General features: G+C 31.7%; 2 protein-coding genes across 5 annotated transcripts in view; one reads left to right on the plus strand and one right to left on the minus strand.

The window, feature by feature from the left end:
• Window positions 1-7,258: 7,258 nt before the first annotated feature.
• On the minus strand, window positions 7,259-10,101 carry LOC148229348 (protein phosphatase inhibitor 2-like). The gene has a single exon (XM_088197854.1). It carries the CDS (start codon window positions 10,034-10,036, stop codon window positions 9,461-9,463), a length of 576 nt encoding a protein of 191 aa, XP_088053980.1. The 5' UTR covers window positions 10,037-10,101; the 3' UTR covers window positions 7,259-9,460.
• Window positions 10,102-11,882: 1,781 nt separating this feature from the next.
• Window positions 11,883-12,137, plus strand: part of Plp (Pericentrin-like protein) — a 35,743-nt gene continuing 35,488 nt past the window's right edge. For all 4 annotated transcript variants that reach the window (XM_088198836.1, XM_088198837.1, XM_088198839.1 and 1 more), the window contains exon 1: window positions 11,883-12,061. In XM_088198836.1, the coding sequence (XP_088054962.1) occupies window positions 11,990-12,061 (72 nt within the window). In that variant the 5' untranslated portion in view covers window positions 11,883-11,989. The remainder of the gene's footprint in view (window positions 12,062-12,137) is intronic.

The raw sequence follows: 12,137 nt of genomic DNA on the forward strand, positions 1-12,137 counted from the left end.
GAAGTGTTACAGCGTAGTTAGCATCATTAGTATTAGTGATGTACAAAATATGCAATTGTATGCAAACCTGGGTTTGAAAAGGTTAATGGTTTGCAATGGTGTTTTTTTTATTTTTACCCATATAAAAAGTAGAAACTTCTCTGAAACACAACGAACACCTTCTTGGAAATAATGTCGGAGATTTTATTAGTTTTTCTACTCACCATGCGTGCAAGAGTTTACCAAAATGTAAAATAAAATATTTGCGCTTACAAGAGGTCATAACTCTTTTAAATTCCGTCGCAATGTACTGAACGTCTTTGTAGTTACGTTATGTTACATAAATACTCACAATTTAATAAATTATTGAAAATAAAATACTGACACAAATATTTCGCAAAAATTCAATCTGAAATTTTACTGAATTGATAATACTAATTTAAGATGTTTTAAATTGTTTGCAACTTATTGTTATTTTGTGGAAGTACTGAAATCATTTTAACAGATCATTTCCAGTAAGGCGTATGTGACACGATTTTATGACTTCTGAGAAGCGAGAATTGAACGAAATACTTAAAAACAGTATTTTATCCAATTAGTAAAATTAACATCACTTCTTAGAAGTCAAAAATCTACGCCAAAAAAAAATTATATTGTGCCGGTGCTACATATATATTAGTGAGAACCCTCGAATCTTTCAGCATATTCTATTATATATAAAAATCAAAGAGAATGTAATCAAAATATAATGAGTGTTCAAGGTAGTAGTTTATTGTTATTTTATAATGGATATGATTTATTGATTATGTTATTAAATAATAAATCGCTTCAAATTACGGTGGTCGTATTACAAAAGCCATATTAAAGACAAAAAGTGATAAGAAATTCGATAACGCATCATCATTTTACCTCACTTTTATTTTCAGCAATATGCTGTATTATTAGAAATAAATATAAAATATTACAAATATTGTTTATATTTAGCAATTGAGAGTGAAAATGTCCGAGATTAAGATAGACCAAAAAATCAGTCGCTTCCCTCTTCATGTCAACCGTGGTCCAACTACGTCAAGTAGAGCACGAATTTATAAAAAAAATTATAAATAAAACATCTCAAAACCAATGACTATTATTCTACTAAAAAATATCGAATATCTTATTAAAAAGTGCATTTCATTTTAAGGTAATTTTCATCTAATAAAGAACCCGGACAAATAGGAAGTTTTTGATTTAAATACGCATTGACCGTGAGACATCACCTGTCGCACACACGCGTTCAACACGCAATAAAGCAAAATGCCACTAGTCTATATAATTTGCTGACAAGTGCATGCTGACGGACATGACGATCAAAGATCCCAATTTCTCTAAAAAGTCCATAAATTATGGCCGTTTGGTACCTTTTTACAAAATAATGGTATTGACAATGCCAACAGCAGGTGGAATACGGAATGTAGTGTATATTTTTATCAGTTTGCCAGTAATCAAAAAAAGAAAAAAATATATTATTAAAGGTAATTAATGATTAATTAAAATAATTATTATTAATCAATATTTATTTTTGGCAATTAATTGCTTTGTGGCAATAATTGGTTAAATAAATTAATATCGGTAAAAACCGAGAAAAAATTACGAACCGATTCGAATACTTGAATACTTTTTATTTTAAATTGAATTAATATAAATAACGTTGCCATAGATACAAATATAAACGCGTGACCGCTAGGTCATGACATAAAGCTCTCAACATACAAAACAATAACATTCAACGTGTGCATTAATGTTGAAATGCCAAATACAAATCTTTCAGGTCTAAATACATTTAATCAAAAAATTATAATATATTATTATATTAAAATAAATATGTTGAACCTCATTAAATGCAATTTTCCTTTCATAATACAAACAGCCATGTTTTCATTTAAACTTTCGTATAAAACATAGGTTTAATAATTTAAATATCCATTTTTGACCTTTGCGCAGATATTATCCTGTGATTGATCCAGGAGGTTGTCCGGGCTGGCATATTTCAACGAGGTGCAATACTGGCACACTAATGCATGCACAAAGGGCTGTGCTCACGCATGCGCGTAGTAGCAGAACTACCTGAGGTCACTCGCATCTGCAAATATATATATAAAGCCAGCTTCCGCTAGCTGTAACATACGTTAACGTGATCAATATTGACACAAATTTGATTAATGAAATAATGCGATTATATTATATATGAATTTGATGATTATGTGATACTGAAATGTGATTATGTATATGATTTGATAATAAAGTGTTTCGATAACAAAGGATTACTGTGATTTATTATTAATTAAATACTATTGATTTTAAGGGTTGATTAGTTACCTATTCATAATAAATTATTTTAATGGGAACGCGGGTGCTTTTTGATGCATATACATACATACGTTAATTCTTTGTTCACTTCGTTGTAATTCTAGGCGCATACAGTACCAATCCTATGTACTTAGCCACCCGTTTGCTACCCCACGTTTTGCCACAACCTTATTTTGCTAAAATTAAAGTTTGGGAAAGTACAAAAGTACTCTATATATAAATAAGTAGTGAAAGTTTTGCAACCAGTTAGAAGCCGGAAGAGCTAATGATAGTTTATTGCACAAAATATAGAATAAGTATACCAAAATGTGTACAGAAACATGGTGAGTCCTGAAAAACCGTCGAGTTGTAATCGATTGGTGACGGAACAGGTCCGTCATTTCAGATTGGTTTTTTTTTTATAAAAAAAGGTACCAGAATCCACTTCTTGTCAAAAATTTTACTGAACAAAATTATATTCAAATAGCATTTAAATGAAAATTAAACAAAATTTATTACATTTTTTCTTTACTTCAGATATCTCAAAACTAAATATTTTCAAAATACATTTAAAGCTGTTTTTTGGATTTTTTTAATTGGTTTAGAATTTGGGACGTCATTTCAGCCTTTTCAATATTTCCATTACATTAAGATTTATAGTATTTTAGCCAAATTCAAGGAGGAGCAAATGCACAAATATTGCAAGCAAGTGCAACAGCGCAATCTAGTATAAAGTAGAGAAAGCAATAACCGCAATAGCGCCATCTATTATGAAGTAGGGAAAACATTACTAAACGGCAGAGCAAAAATGTTAAATGTGTATTCAATCCGGGACAGCCGGGACAGTCAGACAAAAACCTTAATTTCGAGACACTCTGGTCACTATATACTAAATTTATTGCGGTATTTAGAATAAACACAGATTTATTATTCGTGGATGACGTTGATTGAATTATTTTTTATAATGTAACCATCAGAATTATTAGGTAAATATATGCATCACAACATATAGTATGTATATCTTGTTTCATTAAAACTGTGTTGTTAAAAATGATACGTGTATTGTTAAATCCCACTTTACATTATTTGGCTATTCTATTCCATGGGAGAAATATGCCATTCTTTCTTTTGGACAACGTTCCATAATAGTTAGTATCTCTCTTATGACGTCACCGAATAAAGAGTTTTATTGTTTGTATTAATTTTTGTTCTTGCATTATCTGCAATTTCACTTCTACATTTTTCACTTTGTCCAACCAACTGATATGGAGAATGTGTCTGTAAATCTACATTTCGAAAGCTTCTAGACGCTTGATCGCTTTCTCAGTGAACGTAGATAGAGTGCACGTAGCACATTATTATTATCATTCTTGAACGCAGGCTCAAGTCTATATTGGAATTCCATCTACATCAGTGATTCCCAAACTCTTTTGGCCCACAGACCCTTTTTCATACTCAAAACTTTCCCACGGACCCTGGGTGAAAAACTACATAAATGCATAATAGAAAAATTACAAATTTAACTTTGATGTCTTGAATTCTAAATGTTGACGTAAAAATAAAATATAAATAAAACATTTTGTTGAAGAAGTACTTATTAAAATTATAACTTTTGTTTTAAAATAAAAAATAAAAATTTAATGACTTGGATGAACCTGATGGGATGTTATGAGTGTATTTATGTCCGGCTCAATGTTTGTGAGTAGCAACCGCTAATCCCCACGAGTACTAATTTCTAGTCGGTTTCTTTTTTTGTGATGTGGCTCATAAGGGCACTGAATCCACATTCTACCAAATAGGAAGACGGAAAAGCAATCAGCAGCTTCCGTACAATAAGCCATATTGCAGGATATTAAATTAGGATCCGTTTTTGTAACCAGAACGTTGTCGTATCCTTGTTTAAACATAGGTTTCAGCTCCTAATTTGTGGATAATTCAATAAGTTGTTCCTGTATTAGTATGTATTCATCTGTATTTTGTGCCCTGACTACTTGCAAAAGGGTTCAACACCCAGTCGGGAATATCCAAGTGAAGAATGTCTTTAAATCTTTGGTTAAGGTCCGAATGAAGCGCCGATAAGTGTTGACAATAAGCAAACAAATCTTCATATTTATTTTGCAATTTTGAAATATTTATAAACTGAGAATATTCTCATCTTCCCAAGCTTTGTTTGTATAGCAAAAGTTTTGCAAACGTTCATGCAAACGCTCACTAAAGTTTTTTGCGACCAAATGATGTCGATGAATGACACAATGTACCGATAATACATTCGGTATATCATGTTTTAAGTATGCCAGAAAGCCTCGGTGTCATCCTACCATTGCTGTAGCACCGTCAGTAGCAACGGTCATGATATTAGTCAAGGGTATAGCTTTTACATCGAAAAATCTTTTTAATTCAGTAAATAACGTTTCACCTTTCGTATCAGTTTCCAAACATTTAGCAAATAACAATTCTTGTGAATTTTTTTATTCATTGTTATTTATTTTAACTTCCATATTAATAAAAATGTGTCACAATTTTTTTATTTTATATTAAACCTTGCTCGAACCCCCTGACGTTGTTCAGGGACCCCCAAATACATTTTAATTTCCCACGGACCCCCTGAATGATCCCGAGGACCCCTGGGGGTCCGTAGGGACCACTTTGGGAACCACTGATCTACATGAAAAGTCAACTAGTCTGTCTTGTATTTGTTCTTCTCACTAGCTTAATTTTCAGCTATATTTTAACAAGCTTTTGCTATTTTACTTTAGAGCGTTTGAAACATCTCTCGACTATCTACTATGAATACTGTATCATCAATGTATAAAACCAAACTGGTGGTACATTTTCTTGTATATTCTGCCATGAATTGTATTTAGGACTATCTTTCAGACATGACTCATAAATTTTGATATTTTTGGTATTGTGGATAACATTGATTTTAACCAATCGGATAGCATAACATTAATATATAAATTACATTGACGTATTTCATAGGAACTTGTAGCTTTCTTGTTTTTAGATTACGTGATTGTTCTTTCAACTTCTTTACTCATAATAGTTAGGCCCGTTTCACGAACTTGGGATCGATCATTCAACGTTTATTTGCATACTTACGGAAGTGCCACACAACCCATAACACTGATCTCAACGAGCCCTATTTATTATATATTAAATTTATGCATTGGTTCAACAATTCTCTGCCAAATATTATCCAAAATTAGACAAACTACAAATGCAGAGTTGACAGAGAAGGTACCGAATTTAATAAATGTTTATTCTCTCACCAAAATTATATAATTTCAAAGGTAAATACATAATGAGGGCTTTAAAGTTTTAGAAAGTGTCAATCTATGTTATGCTGATAAAACTATTTTAACTAACAATGAAATTGAACTAGCTGGAATCTTTTCCCGCATAGATGTAAAATGAATTTAAATGATTGATTGGTACCTAGCAAAGAATCAACGAGCTGCAAGACTTCATAGTAGACCAAGATTCGCGTTTACATAACACATTGTAATAGGATCAAAAATAATTTTTGTTCGAAAAAGAAACGCCATATAAAAGTCACAAGTCTTTAATGCAAAAAAAGCAAAAATCCTATAAAAAGGAAATTATAATTATAACAAATATAACAATATATAATATTAATAACTAGCAAATTTTCACTCCGATAACAATCAATTAAACATCAACAAATGGAAGCTGGGAATGGAGCTACTTTTAACACGTAATCTAATTCAAATCGGTCAGTAAATTTACACAAAACGTTATCTATACATACATTACAATATATATCACAAATTATCGAACACTGAATATTTTCAAACATCACCTATTGACGCGTTGAGTAAAAGTTTAGAATACCGAGCGAATATTTTAGTGTAAATACCTAAATAATTTTCAAAACACACTAATCTATGTCCAGAGGTATGCAGTGTCTTTGAACATACGTTCGATTGTAACGCTAAATCACTAGTAATATTATCGCTAAGTTGTATTGCTAATTTAATTTTAAAAAACTTTCGGTAGGCAATATATAATGAAAATTTTTAAGGCTTTGTCGTTATTGTAGTAACATCAATAATAATTGAATTGGGCAATCAACGGTGATTGAAGATAATTTAACGCATGATAAGTATATATCGATATAAATTAAGAGCACTTTTGTTAACCTTTATTATTTGAGTATAAGTTCTTTCATATTCAACACATTATAAATGTGATGGTTAATATAGTTAAGTGATTTTATTTTTTACTATGAAGATGTTTGTAAGTAAAGTTTACATTTTTAGAATGTTTGTATAGTATTTAAATACAGTATGCCACAGTGTTATATTATAATTTGATAGCGGATAACAGCCGTCATAAAATGTAACTGTAATTCTGGAAACTTTTAGATATAATCTCGTATTTACATTATATAAAAATAAAATAAAAATTCCAAGAACACGTTAAGAATTTATAGAAGAAACATATTGTTCTTTAAATATATCTTTTTCGTATATTGTTTTTAAAAATATGACATACTGTATGAAAAACATATTTCTAGTGAATACATCTTGTACATATAATATAGTATTCTAAATATTTGTTAAGAATAATAAGACTTTCTCAACAAAAACTATGATTATGAAAAGCTTCAGTCTGCGACTTTATATATTTTTTAATATTGTTTAAATAAAATAGTTTAAATTGGTACATTTATTTTTTTGTAATTTTCCATTATTTATTTATAATACAATAAATAGAGAATTTTCTACAGTATATTTGAACCATTAACAAGTTAAAATAAATATTCTTTTTCCAAAACAAATAAAATATTAATGTTTATCATGAAAGAATTATAAATAAATAATAATCGTTCAGTTGAATACATCTTCATCTACATAAAATATAAATATATAGCGATAATTGTTATTTTTTCTAAGGGCATTAATAATTTTTTTTAAATATAAAGACATTTTCGCAACAAATCAATGCCGAAAGAAAAAAGTAGCACATTAAACACTAAAAAATGTATTGCTTCATATATTTCCATTGTACATAAGTTTCATATAAATTAATACAGTATATGTAAAATAAATACATTTACACTTCATATAGTCACAATAATATGAGTTATTAATTTTTTTAATTTATTAATAAACATTTCTAAAAATAATAAACTTTGACATTACCATCATGCAACGCTGCTAATTTAGGTGCGGTTTATATTTCTCAATTCCATAGCTAGAAGTTCCGATATGCATCTAATGAATATATTTGATATTCAGTCGTATTATGGAAGATTGATTCTATCTATCAACAATCAACATATGTAGAGGTTAATAGAACGCTTTTTCTATCCGTGACATAAACATTTGGCAACCTTTAATAGATCGATAAACATTTTAATACAGTAACTTTCGTCAATGTGTATTTAAAATAGATCATTACATATGTATAAATATAGTAAGATTTTCATAAACGCATGGTAAGTAACTAAAACATACACAGACTTTGCAATAGAACAATTAGCATGGAAGTAGTTATATTTATTCATGTATTTGTTGATAATTTTTATCTACGTTAAGAAATGTAATCTAAGTTACTACAAGTGTTAAAGAAACAGTACTCCATTTAGCACTGATGTTTTATATTAATTATGGCAGTTTTCTAAGGCTATTAAATTGCTATATACATACACATTATGTATATAGTAAGAAAATAATTACTTTATAATTTCAATCATTATTAGCAACATATTTTTTTAACATAAGTTTTTTTTTGAGATATTTGTAATTAACAATATGATTTACTGTGTTGCTAAAAAGGATTCTTGAATCACATATTTTTTATGAATGTATTTGATACAATAATAAAAGTAGTTATGTGATTCTTTCGTAGATAATAATATAAATCTAATTGATCTTCCTCACATTATGAGAAAAACGGTCTCAATACAAATAATTAGTGAACTAATCTCTTTTATTGAGACTGATCTACGAGGGAAAGTCAGAAAGTAAGCTACAGGTTGTAGTAGCAATCGTTACGTCTATCTAAACTATTGGTATGAGCAAGGGTTAAACAGAGAAACAGTTGAGTAGTACTCTGTGCGATTTTACTAAGCAAAATATATAGTAAATATAGTACATCCCTGACCTTTTTTTAAATTATGCTGTGCTTTGTTATTTTTCACGTGTTCATATAAAGCAGCATGTAGATTTCGTAACATGATAACGGAGCTTGAATAACAGAGAAGAGAGTTAAAGTATTGCCAGATTGGTCATACATAACACAATGCTGCTGGGGATTGCAAAATCAAACTACTTCTCAATTATGACAAGGAAAACCCAAGGCTTCTATAGAATATTTGAAAAACATTACTACCCGTTAACATGGAAATCTAATCGAAGAGCATAGATGACTAGAAAATTTTTGGAAGACATAATAACCTACAATTTAAAATTTTACGGTTAATAATAACGCATACGGTCATCAGCCATGTAACTATAATAAAAACATAAAAATAATGTTCCTTTCTATGAATATAACTTCCATTATTTAACCAATGGATCAAGTGTAATAAATACATTTAAAAAGTATTATTTACAGATCACATTTAAACGGGTAATTGGAGTTATTGGTAATTCAGGAATGAGTATGACATTTACAAAGCTGTTTAAAATATTGGTAATGCCTAGGGTGCAGGGATTAAATGTAAATACAAGAAGTTGACGGTGATATAAGTGAACTAGTCGAAGTAATCAGAGAACCAAATCTAAATCTGAAAGACGATTTTGTTATTAACGAAAATAAAAGATCAGAGAAAATGATCGAACGATGCAATTTTTAAGCAAAAGGAGGACAATATTTAAATACGATCAAGAACGATTTGTGAAGAATTTAATTTTGGCATTATAATCTCTTTTGCTCTTGTTTGTACACCTATTGACTTTCCCTCGTATATAAGTGCTAAATGGAGTATCACCTGTTATGAAAAGCAACGCCGTTAACACTAAAGCTAAACATTACATATTGCTGGTTAAAAATTGACCAACGTAAACGATGTCGGGTGTGTGTTTTACAGAAGCGCTTTGACGTTATTTACAAATATTTTGTTGTTGTTATGTATGTACTATATGTATAGGTCGAACGGACTGACGGCCGAACACGATAATGGTCACGGGGACGTCTTCTCAGCGTCGCGTTTATTCTGCATGAAGCCGAGCTGAGCCCTAGGAGGGCTCATTTGGACCGCCGAAGAGTTGTCGTTTTCAACTTTGGGTGATCCGCGCTCTTCGTCGTCTTCTTCTTCTTCTTCTTCCATCAACTTCCTCGCCAATTGTATGGCTTGGAACTCATTGTAATGCTTCTTTCTTCTGGCTTCGAACTCGATTCGCTGCTGCTTTTCTTCCGGAGTCTCCGGTTCCTCTTCCTCCTCGGAGCTCTCGACGCACACTTCGGGGGGCGGCTCGCGCTTGCTGGCGTTCAGCTTGGCCGCCAGCAGTTGGGCGTCGACCTCGTCCGTCTGGGGGTTGAGGCTAGGGTCCGAAAATTCCGAGTAAGGCGTCTTCGGCTCGTCTATCTTCATGTGACCGTAGTCTTTATCGGGCGGGTGGAGGGTGGCCAGGATGTTCATCTCGTCGAAGCGCTGCTCCTTGGCCCTCTTGGACGTGGAGGGGTGCTCTTGGCGCTCCACGCTGCCCGAGGACTTGAGTATACCCTTTGCGGGCCGCTTGTTGATGTTTTCCGCCATACCGGCAAGAGGTAACTTGACGTTTGCACCCCCCCGCCTCTCTTCCAAAACGTTTGGTCGTAACCGTGTGTATTGTGGCAATGTAAAGTAGATCATTTTACAAAAATATTTAGACATTTAAAAGTTAACAAATATATTAACAAGATTACCACACTAAATGTATTGTAATGTAATGCAAATCTTTAAACACACTTTGGGTAATTCCGAACACTTAATATATAGACTTGACCATAATAAATATGCTATAGTATCTCATTTTTAATATTTAGTAGGCTCACCCTTGGTTTTTACAACTGCAACCCTTTTTGCTATAATGTCAACTAATGACTTGCGGGTGGACGGAGATAATTTTCTCTATTCCATTTGCAATTTTTCTCGCAGCTTAATTTTGTGTTTACAATTATATTGGGCAACCCTTTCTTTTACCTTTTCTCATAAATGCTTTACAGGATTTAGGTCTAGTGACTGTGTAGGCCATCCTAAAAGCGTCAAGTGTTTAAACGCAAACTAACCCCTACTTTTTAGTAAAGTATGGCATGGAACGTCTTCTTGCTGGAATCGTAAGGTAGCGTAGTCTGTCTTTGGAAATATTTTCTAGTAGGAATCAAATAAAGTCGATTCCAACATTGAAATATAAATGTCACTATTCATACCATCATCGCAGTATACAGGTTTCCTACCCCTGCTGCTGTCCTACAATCCTAAACCATAACGCTTCCGCCACTATTTTTACTCTGGGTACTACAAAATCAGTTAGATATTCTTTTCCGACTCTTCGACGCACGTGTACTATACCAGGGGTCACAAAAAAAGTATGATTATTTTGAAAAAATTATTGCTTTTAAAATTTTAAAATAAATTAAGTTTTTAATATTTTTTTATATTAACCAATATTAATTTAAAATTATTTCAAAGTTGGACTTTCGCTTAATCTTCAGATATCTAGTCTCAGTGTTTTTGGGTCCGTTCTAATCTTCGAGTTTTATTTATTTTTGAAAGCCACGGTTTGTGTCGGGCTTTACAACATCTGAAATCTACATTGTTGAGCTTTCTTCTCGAAGCATTTTGGACAGCGTGTCATAAGCAATTAATGTGTTAGCTAATTTTCGATATATTCAGTCAGTAATAAGCAATATACAAATGCAATTAAATCATATTTGCTTTTTTAGCTTTACTTAATTCACGTTTTTTTTGCCATACTCAAAATAAATTAATAAATTTAAAAAAATAAAAGGACAAATATAGGCCGAAATCACGCAACTAAACATAACCGTCACTTAAACGAAACAATTTGACCTGCAATATTTTTTTAAATCTCAAGTGAGCAATTAAAAACGACAAAATCCTTTGTAAAGATTTCAGAATTATCGTTAAAACTACCTATCGTTAAAACTTTCGGTCATGCAGTTGTAAATAGTTGCACACTATTTTAAGGGATACACTTTGTACTTTGACAATTTTAGAAAGATATTTAATATAAAATACATTTTTTACCATTTCAAAGCTGAATAATTTTTATTTGCAGCTTCTAATAGAATTTCCAAACGGAACTTCCACTTTAACATTTCACTTCTGATTCGAAATACATATATGAAAATTGAGACGAACTAGAACCGTCCGATCTAGTCCAGGTAAGCAGTTATCCTAAATCTTCAAGAATTTGATTTTCGATAAAATTACAAAGATGCAGCTTACCAGCGACAATAGCTTTAAACGTAGAACATATAATAACTAGTATATAATTACTAGTTTGTGTTGTTAAAAAATCATTATAAATTATGTAAATAATTTTAATGATAATTATATTTTGATTAGAAAATAGTTACTGGCCGGAAAGGTATCCGTTGTCGGGTGCATATTGTAGTAAACAAACGTCGTGGGTGACGGCGGGCTTTGGGCCGTTTGAAGGCGAAACAACAAAGGGGCGCAACTGGAGCTCCGAGCGCCACCCTTATGGACTCGCGGCGGTCCCCAGAGCCCAATTCACCCGATTCACCCGGTCCACCCGATCTACCCGATCCGCAGGCACGTATCGAAATATTTTGGACAACCTTTCATATCAACATGCGCCACAATAACGTCTAAAACCTTGTACATTCAT

The sequence above is a fragment of the Plectrocnemia conspersa genome, unplaced genomic scaffold (genome assembly GCF_051122295.1).
Source record: "Plectrocnemia conspersa isolate PC_06_02 unplaced genomic scaffold, ASM5112229v1 ptg000011l, whole genome shotgun sequence".
Classification (NCBI taxonomy): Eukaryota; Metazoa; Arthropoda; class Insecta; order Trichoptera; family Polycentropodidae; genus Plectrocnemia; species Plectrocnemia conspersa.